This window comes from Castor canadensis, chromosome 8 (genome assembly GCF_047511655.1).
Source record: "Castor canadensis chromosome 8, mCasCan1.hap1v2, whole genome shotgun sequence".
Lineage (NCBI taxonomy): Eukaryota > Metazoa > Chordata > Mammalia > Rodentia > Castoridae > Castor > Castor canadensis.
This window is the reverse complement of record NC_133393.1, coordinates 53489360-53504602: the sequence shown is the minus strand read 5'-3', so window position 1 is coordinate 53504602 and position 15243 is coordinate 53489360. Positions and strand designations below refer to the sequence as shown.

General features: G+C 38.6%; 1 protein-coding gene across 3 annotated transcripts in view; it reads right to left on the bottom strand.

Annotated features, from left to right (window-relative positions):
• Positions 1–15243, bottom strand: part of Exoc2 (exocyst complex component 2) — a 210392-nt gene that overhangs the window by 140958 nt on the left and 54191 nt on the right. For all 3 annotated transcript variants that reach the window (XM_074082998.1, XM_074083000.1, XM_074082999.1), the window contains 2 exons: positions 9348–9461; positions 7336–7460 (listed from right to left, as the gene is read on the bottom strand). In XM_074082998.1, the coding sequence (XP_073939099.1) occupies positions 7336–7460; positions 9348–9461 (239 nt within the window). The remainder of the gene's footprint in view (positions 1–7335; positions 7461–9347; positions 9462–15243) is intronic.

Genomic DNA, 15243 nt, shown 5'->3' with positions numbered 1-15243 from the left:
AATTGAGAAATTCAAAATTCTGTTCATGCATTTAAATACTTGTCATTACTAAGTGAAGCACTAAGGGATGACGTGTATATGGGTGATATTTACGAGGATTTGGCATTAGGCATGTTTATATACATGCTGTAGCCACTGTGTATTACTGCTAGCCTGTGTGAGGTAGGAATACTCAAACCAGATCAGAGACTGACAAACTAGTCCTACGAAAGCCAGGGGGTAATTATTTTATATAGCCTTATCACTCTATCACATATTCATCATCATATTCATTTTCTCTCTCCCTCCCTCCCTCCTTCCTTCTTGCCCTGTCCCTCTCTTTTTCTCTCCCTCTCTCTCTCTGCAACCCTTGAAAACCATACCTATGTTTAGCTCTTGGCCTGCATAAACAGGCTGTGGCCCAATTTGGCTAGCAGGCCAGCTTCTGACAGTTATATATACTAAACAGATAAGAAAGGGTGAAGCACCTTATTAATTTATATTTATAAAGAGCCTTTCACACATTTAGTTTCTACCTTTTATTCTACTAAACTTTTGTCAGTGCTGTGCTCCAGATATTAAATATCTCCCAAAGAGCCATGTATTAAAGAAATGATCCCTGGGCTGGTGCTATTGGGAGGTAGTGGGATCTTTAAGATGTGGGCCTAGTAGGACTAAGTTAGGTCACTGAGACCGTAACCTTAAAGGAGAAATTGAGACCCTAGCCCCTTCCCTTCTCTCTCTTCTTGGTTTTGTGGTCATAAGGCAAACAATTTTCTCTGTCACAAACTCCTACCTTGATGCTTCTGCCTCTTAGAGGTCCAAAGCAGCCCCTCCCCCAACTAACTTTGCACCTCTAGAACAGAGAACCAAAATAAACCTTTTCTCTTACAACTCAGTTATTTCAAGCATTTAGTTATAGTGACAGAAAGCTAACACAGAACGGCTAAATAATATATAAATGATATTTAAACTGGTTAAGTAATATGTGACTCCTTTCTTCAGTTATAGTGAAGAAAATAATTTCACCTATTACATAGAAGACTAACAGGTAGGAATGACTCTCACTTAGATAATTGGACCTTAGAAAGCCATACCTGCCTAGTTTATCTTTATATATCAACAGAAACTAGCAAGAGCATATGCCAAAAATAAATAAATAAATAAATTCTGGCTCATACAACCCAGAGGAAGTACATGGAAAAAGGAGATCAGCATAACAAGCAGCATGTGTTATCTCCCTGCTTTGGTCTTTAGTGTACAACAAATACTCATTCAGACAGTTTTGTCCTATGCTTGTTCTCAAAAGAAGCAAGCAACAGTGCTGGGCTTGCCACTAAAAACAAGTGACTATACAAGTTATTAACTGCATAAGCTCAAGGAGTTCAGTGGAATGGTGACTGAAATAAAGGAGGCACCAAGGAGCTTAGAAAGGCTTCAACATTAGGAGAAGCTCCACAAACATCTCTGCAACCTGAGGATTGTGAGTTCAAGGCCAGCCTGGGCTACATATTGAGACCCTAACTAAGAAGAGAGGAAGAGGGAAGGAGGAAGAAAAGACAAGACAAGAAGACAGGAGAAGAGAAAACAAGAAACGGAGCTATACTAAATATACTGAGATTGACACTGACAGGTAAATTATGCCAGACACACTTCTGGTCTAATTCTAATTAAAATACTTGTGGATACACACAGGAAAAAAGCAAAACCAAACAAAGACATAAAATCTTAAAGAAGAATTACTTACTGGGACTGAAAAAACAAAGTTGGGTTGGGTCTGAACAATCTACTCAATCACAAAGAACATAGGTGACATTCAGAAGAGCAAGAAAAGCTTTGATTTATACCCAACTCCTATATCTATTCCTAACTATAACACAGGGCAGCACAGACCAGAAACATCTTCAAATCCTCAAAACTACAATCGGAACTATAATTCTACTGCTCCACTGTCCTCTCCTCTAATAACTCCTTTTGTTTTACAACTATTTAGAGACCAGTTTCTCCATATCCAGCATGGCAAGAAACAGAACAACACTAGGAGAGGCACTCCTGTTAGGAAGCTACGCAGCCTACTGAAAAGGAGGCAGGGGGACCAAGCAGGGTAGAAGAAAAGGAACAATATTCTTATAAGGCATTTAAGTTTTAAGAATTGAAAATATTGGTCTACAGATTCCAAAGGCTTTCAAATGTTAGGTGAAGTCAATGAAAACAAGACTTACACTCCAGCACATCCTGCAGAAGTGTCTCCTGCCTCCCTGTCTGTTCCTCCCTCCGGTTCTCTTTCTCTCTGCCTGCTTGCCTGCCTGTATTTTTTTAATTCAAAGCTAAACAAATTCATCTTGTAAGCATTTAAGTAGAGATAAAAATGAATAATTTACCTAAAAATAAAAGAATTATCTTGGTTAAGAATCTCTTCTGTACAATACTAAGACACTGGATAAATGCCTTCACTCTTGCAGCCCAGTGGTTGCTCATGTGTGAAGAACAAGAGGCATCTTCAAACATCATCTCCTGATGATACACAACAAAATAAAATTTTAAAAAAATCAAAAAAAGGAAAGATGATATGTGGATGGACTGCTGGTAAAAACAGAAAACAATTAAAATTAAATATATGTACAATAAATTTTGTAAATGTGGTAAAATAAATGCAAAAGAAAAATAAATCTAAACAATACTGAAATGGAAAAGAAAAGGCAAAATAAGGTGAGTCTACAACTTCAAATTAATTTGAAACCAAAGGTGGCTCGTATCTGCAATTCTAGCTACTTGGGATGGGAAACTGGCAGGATCACAGTTTGAGGTCAGCTTGGGCAAAAAGTCTGCAAGACCTCATTTCAACCAATAAAAATTGGGTATGGTGACATGTGCCTATCATTTCAGCTATACAGAAGGCATTAATAGAAGGGTTGTAGTCCAAGGTCACACCAGGTATAAATGGAAGACTCTATTCAAAAAGTAACTAAAGCTAAAAAGGTTGGGGACATGGCTCAAGGGTTAGAATTCCTGCCTAGAAAATCCCGAGGCCCTCAGGCCAAACCCCAGTACTGCCAAAAACAATTAAAAATAAAAAATAAAAATGAATAAAAATCAGGAAAATGCATATGAAGTAAAGATGCGCTATAGTATTATCACATAAAACAGAAGTCAAAAGATCTATAATAGACTTTAAAAACATGTTTCCTGGTCTGGTAAAGTGGTTCAAGTGGGAGAGGCGACGAGGGTAAGGCCAAGTACAAGTCCCAGCACTGCAAAGTCTCCCAAATCAACAAACAATATAGGAAAGAGTGAAAAATGAAGAACAAAAAAAAGCAGTAACAGAACAAGATAACAGGATAAAAATTTCAATTATAATAAGTACAAACATCTATTAAAAGGCAAAGGTTCTTCGAATGATGTTTAAAAATAAAAATCCTGCCTCGTGTTGCTTCCATGACACATGCGAAAAACAAAATTTCTGAAAATTTACGAACAGTCTGGATAGGGTGGGGATACAGATCAGGGTGCCTGCACAGCAAATACAAATCTGTGGGTTTGATCCTCAGCATCACAAAAAAAAAGTAAGACTCACGCCTGTAATCCTAACTGTTCAGGAGGCAAAGATTAGGAGGATTGTGGCTGACAGTCAGCCCAGACAAATAGTTCATGAGACTTTCTCTAGGAAAAAAACCCATCACAAAAAATGGCTGGCGAAGTAGTTCAAGTGGTTAAGAGCACCTGCCTAGCAAGCATGAGGCCCTGAGTTCAAACTAGTACCACAAAAGTAATAATATTATGGATAATAATATATCAAGCAAATGCTTACAAAAAGGAGGGTATAAAATGTTAACTTTACGTGGCCTTTACCCTGGACACCTGGGAGGTAATCTCTAAACTCTTGTAATGTCCAGCCTGTAAGAGTGCCTTTGTTTACCTGGAAGTCTTCCTTTATACCACACAGTCTAACAATGTGATTTGTGATGATGGCGTTAGGCCACTCAGTATTAGCTTGACCTCTCAAGGGAATGGAGACTGAGCTCAACCATAAGGGCCATTGACCGTGTCTGTGTGATAAAGTCCCAGTAAAGACTGGACACCAAGGAGAGTTCTGTGCATGGAACTTTCCCAGACCCTGCCCCCACACATCTCTTCCCCTGACTGACTATGAACTTTATCTTCTCCTTGTGATAAACCATAACTGCAATTACAGTGGCTTTCAGTGAGTTCTGTGAGTCCTTCAAGTAAATTATCAAACCCAAAGGACCCAGGTACTACCTTTATATTTGCAGCTACTATTTATTATAATAATAATGATATCCCCCAAATACAAGCCATCAAAAGTTACAAAGTAAACAAAAGTTTTCCAGACAAAGAAAAACTGACTATCAAAATGAATTTTATTACTGAGATTTAAATAATATAATTAACCAGGCAGTAGTAAGATATCAAACAGTGCACCCTAAAGAGAACACACCCTCCTCCTTATTTACTTTTATTTGTAGTGCTGGGGGTGAAACCCAAGGACTCATACCTAGGCAAATGCTGTACCACTGAGCTACCATCCCTAGCCCCCTCCTTTTCTTATGTTTGATGCAGTTACAAAAAATTGACACTCATTAAGAAAAATATCCTCTATTCATAATACTTTTAGAAACTAAGTTTTAAAAACAAAATTTTGCTACAAACTACTAAGTTTAAGAGAAAAATAAAATGACAAATTTTTTAAAACATAAAACAGGTATCACTAAAGAAGCAATGTAAAAAGAAAGTACAATATACCATGAATTTTAAGGAATTTAAAACTTACAAGGCAGTACTTAAAAAATGAAAATCTTGATGAAATAGACAATTTCTGGGGAAAACAAACCAAAATAAACAAAACACAAAAAGCAGAAATTTTAAAAGTGTAATGTATTTATTTTCAGTGCCCAACCTCCCCAAGGCACTGGTCCACATGTTGTCCTCAAGAGGGACATGCATACCATATTGGCCTTGGTATGATGGCATAGGAAGAACAGCACTACCTCAGGCCAAAAGGCTGAAACTGAATCTTAGCTAATATCCAAGCAATGAAATGAGGGGAAAGGACAACACGAGGAAATGATCAGTGCAATCCAGCTGTGGGGCTCCTACTACACAACCAGCCTGTCTCTTCAAGGACATGAACGATGGGGAATTGAGATAAGGGGCTGTTATACTTTAAAAGATGCTTAAGAGATTAAAATCACATGAAATGCCTGAACTCTATTTGGATCTTTATTTCAACAAATCAGCTATAAAAAGGAAAGTTTAGAGGTAACTGGACATATTTAAATATGAACTAGGAATGAGATGGTACTGAAGAAACATTGTAAGTTTGTTAGCTATTTTCATGGTATGTGGTTGTGTACACAAATGTCCTTATTTGGAAGACTCATACTAAGGCATAGGAAAGAAACATTATATAAAAACACTCATAAAGCAAGTATGGAAAAATATTCCTAACTGAAATCTAAAGATACCAAGGGCTCATTACACTACTTCTCTACTTTCACCATGTTTGAGACTTTTCATAATAGAAAGGTAAAACAAAGTACCTGACAATTTTATGCACCAGCTCTTTCAAGTTTCCAAATTTACATACTTCTGAGGGTATACACACCAGCTTACAGATCCATGTGATCCTATACAACATAGCACTAAAACTGGACCCAAAAAAATCATCTTTAAAAACTACAGACCAAATTCACCAAAGACTAGCATTGGAAAAAGCATAGAAAAAGCTACAAATCAATCAAATCAAATCAAATATTATGGTAAATAAACATCACTGTACAGAGGAGCAACAGGTTTTATCTAAAGAACAAGAAAACTTTCTAGTATACACAATCCTATATACAATATAATACCAATTTTGGAATAATATTCTTATAAGCTGATAATAAAGATCAAAAGAAAATATATCAAGTTAATGTGACTACTTTTACAATTAAAGCAATTCTTGCTATTTATGTTTAATTTTTCTATAATATGCATTTCTTTTACATCAAGAGCCAGAAAAGCTATATATGTGTGCATGTATCTAAAGTTTTCAAAACTTCATATTGTGATGATTTTCTAAACTCCATAAAGTTATTTGCTTCTTAGTAGTTGGTCAATATTGTCTTTGCTGAATTTTAAGTTCCTAACATAGTTCTGAGGCAAATGTCTAATAAATGAGACTATAAATTTAATGCCCCGAATAAAACTAGAAATCCGCCAAGAGTAAAAGCACAAAGCAAAAACCATGAAGAAATATGCATTTGTGTATAAACATGTTTTTTAAAAGGTAAAGAAAAAAAAATCAAACATGTATCTGTGCTAAGTAAAATCACCTTAATAATAATAAATGTATGGGAATCATTTGTGTAGCTACTGAACATGTGAATAAACTACATTTACCTAACATACAAAACTGCTCACACATGCTAAGGTCTCTTTTACTGACATGGTAAAAATAATGACTGATTGCATAGAAAAATAAGAACAGTCAGAAAGTCACAACATCAGGAAACACAGCACAGAACATCTATCAAAGAAGAGCACCTTGCTGCTGTGTTTCCTTCTAAGGAAACATCATCCCCCACACTCAAAGTCCCAACCTCTGCCTGCAAAGGGGGCTGCATCAGATTCACATTTATGGAGTGAGGGGTTTTATAGACAATAAAAGATATCTATGCTTTAGGAAATCAATTAATTTTTTTAGAAAACTTGTTCTTCTGAATTGAAGAAGGTAATCTGTTATAGATACTTAACTATATAGGTACTCAGTATAGATACCTGTGCTTTTAAAAAGAATTGAGTCAACTTTTACTAATATATTACTTTTCACTACATAAGTAATAATTAAATTTTTATCAATTAAAAGTAGTTTTTTTTAAAAACCTACCTAACATCTTTCACATCTCTCACATACGAGGATGATGGCAAACAGTGAGCAGTTAACTTCGTTGGTCATTTCCAAACCAAACGCATGATGGGTCACTTTTGTAGAATTTGGCAAGATGTGGTAAGATGTGTAAGATGTGATAGCTATAAAATGATTTTAAGAATTCGAGAATTTTACCCACTGGGATTTAATTTCTTATCAGGCCCAAAGATTGGGCATCCTAGAAAGTAAAGCAGTCTCCATTTAACACATGGAAGATGGGTCAAAAAAGCCTCAGAGACAAAACTTAAAGTACCAGATCTTCAAAGAGATTCCAGCTTGGTCAGCAACAATTATTTATGGTCCATTTTAGATCTCTACTTTTATAAATACAGACCGAATGTCACACCCTGTAAACATGCTGCAAGCACAGTGTCAGGTTTCCATGGTGGAAGCTCTCAGCATATGGTTGTAAAAGATCACTTTACCTGAGAGGGCATCTTGTGCTTCAAAGAAAGTACTGAGGCCACCCTTCACATAGGCCAGACTGCCCTCACTCTTCTTGTTGGCCTGCCTTTTGAGGTTGGTTACTGCCGTTTTAAGCTGTTCAAAACTGAAATCAAATAAAGAAACCAAATGCTTGAGATTCCTAATAAGCAAAAATGAAATAAGACAATTCAGTAAGTCTAAAATACTAGGAATACTGAAATTTATGTGGAGAAGCAGACAGAGTAGTAGAATGTATCATCATATGAAAACAAAACTTTCAAATTCTAATCTACATTTAAACCTTTTACTAATTACAATGCTTAAATTATGACAGCTATAAGAGTTTTGTGGCCCTCAAATGGTAATTCCAAATATTTCAGACCCCTATGAAGTAAATATACAGGCAGCTATTTTTATAACTATATACAATACACATGATTTATCAGACAAATAGTTTGCATATCTTCTATCTGATAGAACACATAGCTTGCCCACTGATGAGCAATATTTCAAAGGCGGGATTCCTCCACACATTGGTTTAAGTATTTTGGAACACTGAGCACAGTGACTTCACCACATCACTACATAGTCCTGTCCTTAATAATGAAATCACATAAAACTTGTGCATCAACTCACAATTTAAGTATCTGAAAAGAACACAGTATTTTATCTCTATAGCACAAGCAAAGGAAAAGAAAAGGTAGGCCTTTGTATTTCAGTAGTTTTATTTCTACTTTAGCTTCAAAAATCTGGCAATAAAACTATGAATGTATTCTTGAGAATTATGATAGCTCTAGACAGAAAACAGATCAATTCTGAGTTATAATAAAAAGCATGTCCATAATGTAAAATTAGAACCGTCTTCTACAATGAAAGAATTTGTCTCAGACATTTACTTTAAAAACATATCAGGCTAAATTTACTCTATATATTAAAATACCAACTTTTCTTTAGGATTTCTGGTCATGGTTTTTACACTAATAAGTGAGTAAAAATTTATATTAAGGTATAATTTCTAGTCAACAAGTTCACTTACCAGGGATATCAATTTTAAGCAATAAACCATTCATTTATCTAAACATTTTCACTAAACATAATTCTTTTAAATCAGTCTTGCAAAGAAGTTACAAATCTGCTCTTATAAAATGTAATTAGCAGACAAATGCCTACTTTTTGACTAAATTCAAACCATGCTTTACATAATGATAAACTAACTCATCTTCCTTTGCTCTGTGTTCAGGAACTTAACACCAGAACTTAACATTTTTGTGTGATTTCAGTACAGAGACTTACCATATTCACACATATTACTTTAGGTTCCCAGATAAGACTAGTATATTGTAATCAGTTGCACACAAAACAGACAGAATCATAAAATGATACCAGGGAATAAGAGACCTCTAATAATCTCATTTTACAATTAAGAGATGGTCCTGTTGGGTCTGGAGACCTAAGGCAGATGAGTGAGTATCCCATCCCCCATGGAGAGCAATATCATTCCTGCATCCTGAGGAGATGGAGGCCTGCATTCCTGCATCCTAAAGAAAAGATACAGGGTCTGATAGATCTGCCACAGGGCTGATGAGCAAAATGCTCTCAAGATTGTTTCCCCTCCCCCAATAAAGGTGCAAACCAAACCAGTTCACCTGAGAAAGCCTGTGAATCCACCCAACCCAGAGTTAAAACATCTATAAAAACCCCAGACTTCACCTGAGCAGCGAGCTACCAGCTTCCAGCTTCCACTGCACTTTTCTAGCTGTAGCCTTTCCTTTTTCTCTAATAAATCCCACTTTTTATATATCGGCTTTGGCTCATCATTCAGCTGCCTCACGAGTCAGTTCTCCCGCCTGTGAAGGCAAGGATCCTCGGCACCGGCACATAACAGTCACAGAGAGATCTAAAACTATGTCACTGCATGCAGGGGCCATACCCAATCTCACAGTTACTATATAATCCCATTATCAGCATCTAAATGAAGACCTTCACAGTTCGCAGTTCAACATCCACTAACCTGGTGGTTGAGTGGTTCTCTATGAGATACCAGGCAGCTGAAAAATTCTCACTTGTAAAATCAGCACTCATTCCATGGAACAGCATTTCTAAATTCTTCTGGGGAAATTTACTTCTACAGAGAAAAAAAGAATTAAAATATGTTACAAATGTTACTGCAACCAAACTGTGACAGATCACTGAGCACCTAGTTATAATAAATAGAATACAAAGCATAATTATACATAATAAATTACAAAAAAGAGTCTGTATATGTGTATAACATATATCTCCTCTATTGCGACTGATTTCTTACCATGTAAGGCTTGTATATGTAAAATAGGAAATTAGTTGAGATACAGAAATTACAGTAATAAAAGAATATAAGATTTAAATGAGGGCTCAAAACACAAGGTTGATGTTTTTATGAAGTCCACCAAAATATTAATCATTCCCCACCTGAAGCATAAAAATCAAATTTTGAATAGAGTAAAACTTTAAAACATTAAATCACTTTGTTAAAGTACCTTTCATTAAAGACTTTTATGAAAGTTATTTTAAGACATCCTAATGTCTTTTAGAAAATCCTAAGAATATTTAAAAATTATATTTAATTATATAGCACTTATCTTTACATGCCCGTATCTAGAATCATGTTAAGCAAAGTTTATAATAACAATACCCTGTGCATTATCTGCAGTTCCTTTAGGTTGCCTACATTTTCTCAGGTAACTACTGGCTCAAGTCATTTACATATTCATTCAAACACTAATTAAATACCTACCATACATTAGGCTCCATGCTGAGACTCCAGATGTATCTGACATCAGATACAGCACAGCCAGACCCTGCCCCCACTCCACCCCAGGATCACAACCTAGGACCTTTGTTGTTGGCCCCAACTTCCAGTTTTCAGGTGAAGCCAAGCTCCAAGCTCAGTCAAGGGTCTCCATAAACTGAACTTGCTTCTCTTTTAAGACTCATTTCTGACACATGAATCCTCAAACTCAGAGTTTCAAATCCTCAAAGGAATTATACTCTCCAGCACATGCCGTTTGTTTTTACTTTCCTCCTCTGATTTGCTGCCCCTTCTCTAACTGAAATGTGTTACACTGACAACCCCAACTTGTCAGAACAAAGCATTGTTTTATAGCCTAGTATCTAAAATTTACTCATTGGGGGAATCACCCCAGAAGAAAATGTGGGCAGGCCCCACTGGACTTTTTTTTTTTTTTTTTGGTAGTACTGAGGTTTGAACTCAGAGCCTCATGCTTGGCAGTCAAGCACTGTACCACTTGAGCCACTCCACCAACCCCACACTGGACCTTTTAACGCATGATGTCATCTGAAGTCTTGATGCCCCATTATTATAAGCACAGCCTCAACCCAGAAACTAAGCAGCCAAGCCCAAGGTCAAAACTCTACCTTCCCCCAGTGGTGATACTTTTCCTTCCTTCTCCCCATCAGCAGTTGATGGGCTGCTTGTTTGGAACTTTGTACCTTTCCTCTGCTAGTTGTTGTCTCAAACAGTAAGAGTTCGGGGGAAGACAGAAGGAGAGGTAAGAATGGAAAGTCCTTTTAAGCCAATCACAGGTAGCTTGTACGCTGCCTTATGGGGTATTAAAACCTACTTGAGTCTGTAGGTGTTTCACAGGTTCTCTAAAAGCTGCTCTGGGGGAGCCCTTCCACTACAACTTTTGGACACACTCACTTCCTACTGCAGTTCCTCAGCCTTGAGGTATTTCACTGTCTTACTGCTACTTATCCCTGCTAGAGCCCAGTGCCAGGCGCTAGTCCCCCAGACACAAGGCCCTCTCTCTCTCTTTCCAATGAGGTGCTGGTCAAAGGAATACCCCTCCAAAAGGCCAACCCTACCATCCACATGGACTCTGTATTCCACAACTGCAGGGCACCCTGTCACAGGGGGCCCCAGGGGAATCCCTCTCACCAGGATCATGCAGAGAGCACCCATCTCCATTCTGCCCCTTTATAACCTGGCAAGGCTCTTCCCATGGAAACTTCACACAGGTCCTCCCCCTGCACTATCTCCCTTCATGCTCCCTAAAAAGACAAGGAATTCAAGTAGCAAAACCAGTTCCCAAGGGTTTCCTTCACACATCTCTGCCTGATAAGACACCACTCTTCTACAGAATGGAACACATGCCGTGTGTACACTCTGTGTCTGATCAGGTGGAAGATGGCCCTGCTAAATCTGGAATAACAGAAGACCAGTGAAGTTTTAGGAGAGCTGGCATCCCCACAGTTTAGAAACTGAGGTGAAGTCCATCTCACACCTTTCACCAGTCTGCATTCTCCGACAGGGAGATGGAGAATTTTGCATTTTTACAAGTTTACAGTGAGGGAGAAGTCCATGGTGGCATGCAAGCCTTGCTTCTATACATGGGAATTCTATGTAGTGTCCAGCATTTCATTGAGAAAGTTCATTGATCCTAAAAGAACCAAAAAGTCCTACAGAATTGTTTAATATCAACTAAATCCCTACTAATAACAGCATTTATGAACTATTCAACTACAAAAAAAGCCTCATCTAACAAAGATCAATTTCAAATGCACATATTAAGGACATAGCTGAGAAAAAGGAGTGCCTTACTTGAGAAATCAGAGCACCTGCATCCCTCACTTAAGCCCTACAGGGTTTTAGTTTGAGTGTTGGCCAAGCTAAACCTGCCTATATTCAAAACAGAGGGTGAGAAAGGATTGTTGGGGTTAAAAAATCACACCAAGAAAGGCCATGTAACGGAATGACAAGTAAAGTAAAAAGGTGTAAAATGCAGTTACAAAATTCCAAACTTGGGGCCGGTGATAGCTCTAGAGGTAGAGCATTTTCTTAGCAAGCATAGGGCCTTGGGTTCAATTCCCAGTGCCACCATAAAATAAAATAAAAACTCAAAACTACAGCATTTGGGACAGGCATGGTAGCACTTGCCTGTAATTCCTTTACTCTGGAGGCTGAGGCAGGAGGATCACAAGTAAGGTCAGCCTAGCAGATCCTGTCTAGTGAGACCCTACCTCAAGAAACAAAAACAAAAACCAAACAAACAAAAAACTCTAGCATGGGATTTGGTTAGAAGGACTTTGCAGTCCCTCTAAATCTGACAGTCATGACAGTTAAACCCTGTTAAGTAGGGTTAGCTTAAAACATTTTTAATGGATGTAAGTGGCACATTAAAAAAAAAAAGGGGGGGGTTATATCCTAAATGGTGACATTCTTAAATGGCTGCTATGTGCAGCTCTCCAAAACTTCCCATTCTGTACTCAGTATATAAAATTCACCTCATTAAACTTCTTTGCAGTACATTAAATTGTTATTTTTACAAATAAAACTTGGTCTCAGTTATATCAAAAGACAAATTCTAATGTCTAATGAGGACTCTAAGAGAAATTCTCCTACCCTAGAGTATCCCTCATGGCCTCCCTCAGTACAGTAAATGTGGTCTGGCCACCATGTTCACTGGCAATGGAAGTCTACAGCATGGGGAGGCCCCTACAGGCCCAGCAACTCATCTCTGCAGCACATTCACAGCACATCCTTAGTTTATTTTTCAGTAACTTGTTACTGAAGACATTATAACTCTTTTACCAGTCTTAACCAGGAATCAGCTTACAAGAGTAAGGCAGAAATTATTTTCAAGATGGCAGAATTCTAATATAGAAATGTCAAGTCACCTTGTCCAAATCATACAAATCAAGTTCAGGACTAACTGTAGACCCCAAGTGACCATGCGGAGAGGAGTGATCTGGCCAAGAGATTCTTCATAGCCGGGTGAGAGAGGGAGAGAGCAGAGAGAGAGAGAGAGAGAGAGAGAGAGAGAGAGAAGGGCAGGTACTTAAATACCCCTCAGTGAGACTCGGCATGATCTGATTGGTTAGGATCTTATGGTTCATGCTGATTGGAGGTTGGGGCAGAAGGGGAATTCAGGCTACACTTGAGGCAGGACCGTGACCCTGGGAAACAGAAACTTAAGGGTGCAGTAAGAACCAAAACCTATCGGTGCCATTATTGCCAACACTAACCTAAAAGCAGAACCATGGCTCCCCGTTGTAAGCAGGCACCAGTGGGCTGCTCTGCGAGAGGAATCCCACACAGCACTGACACTGGTAGGGGACTGTGGAGGAGCATAGACAGTCACAAGCCAGCCATGAGTCACTTTCCCCTTGATGACCTTGTTTTGACTAGTGAAGCCTGAAGAAAAATGACTGGAGCCTTTCTGGGAAAGGTTGCCACCCTTTTAAGGAGAAGCCAGAAGAAACTGCATCTTTCTGCCTCTGTACATCATTGTATAGAGTCTCAACCTAAGAAACTGCTAAAATCATTTTGCACTAACGAGGGAAACCAGTTTTGCACTCAACGCAGAATAGCAAACCCCAGCTTCCCCAAATCTCAGTGACTGCTGCAAGCAATCTTGCTGGAGTCTGCCATCTCTGAACTTTGCGGATTATGAGAAAAGAAACATCCTAGTTTAAACCAAATGAATTTGCATTTTCTATTACCTGCAGCTGAAGGCATCCTGATTTAATTTCTATCCCTAACTATAAGCATAAATACACTGATTTTTTTTATTCATAGACCTCCAAAATGTGAAATACATGGTGTGGAAAACAGAAAATGAATGACAATGCCTTGTGCCAACAAAGCTCTGTGGGGAGAAGACTGCTGAAGAGCGATTTGACTGTCTGGTATCTGCAGGGAAGGAGCCAACCAGAGTGAGCAGCCTTAGTCTGCACAGTCTTGAGGAAGGTAGTTCACCTCTATGGTTCCATGTATTTTAACAATAATGGAATCACAGCAGAGGATGAAAGCAGTAAAGCTTGTGGCTTGAATACAATAGCAGTGTCTTGAATACAGTAAATTATCCAAAATGCCATTTGCTATTCTTTTTTTTTTTTTTTGATGTTTACTTTTTTATACTTTATGGGTGATTTTCCTAAGTGTCATTACATTTGCTCCTCAGCATAGGTGGTGACAGGAAGGCAGAGAGGGGGAAGGGAGATAATGAGAGGTAATGAGTGCAATAGTGAAACAAAACAAAACAAAACAAAAACAGATTGAGGAATGTCACATGACACCTGGGGTAAGACCAGAGAAGGCTCACCTTGCCCCAGAGGTTAAAATGGGCAGTGAAACTGTGACTCCTAGGCACAGGGTACAGGGCAGAAATGTTGGATGACTGAGTGTGAACGTGTGTGAAGCGAGTGCGGAGTCTGGATCCACGGGTTCATGGTGAACTCATATGGTCTAGGGTGAGTCATAACAGGGCTTCCGGTTTGGGGTTTACAAAGACTCACTACACCTAAGAGATGACTAAATCCCCACAGGGGAGCAGATAAAAACAGATGAAGCAAGTAGTGTTATTTGTTTTCCCTTGTGTGGAAGAGGATGACCCCTTACCTCCTCTTCACAATCCTCATCCATCCATCTCTGTCTTAATGTCCTGTAATAGGAGGAATGGGAGGAGGTCAGAGTAAAAACACCCCCCTAGGTTGCATGCTTAAGAACTTTAAAAGGGGATTTAATGGTGATTACGGAGTCAAGTTGACTCCCCATAGTAAACTCAAGACTTTCGTGAAATAGACTGGCCTGCTTGTGGTGTAGAATGGCCCTCAGAGGGGTCATTAGATAAGGTCACAGTCAATACAGTTTTTAAAGTGGTTGCAGGGGAGCCTGGATACCCAGATAAATTTCCTTATATTGCTTGCTGGCAGGATGCAGTCCTCTGTAGGTCCACATGGCTAAAGCCACACCTACAGGAAGCATGTAGGGTCATGGTAGCCATGGTGGCAGCAACTTCCAAGTGCAGGGAAAAATGTAAAAAGCCAGAGAAATCCATATTACCGGGGGACCCTGAGGAAACCCCACCCCATCATGTGCCACTGTACCCACCTTTGCCACAGCCTTC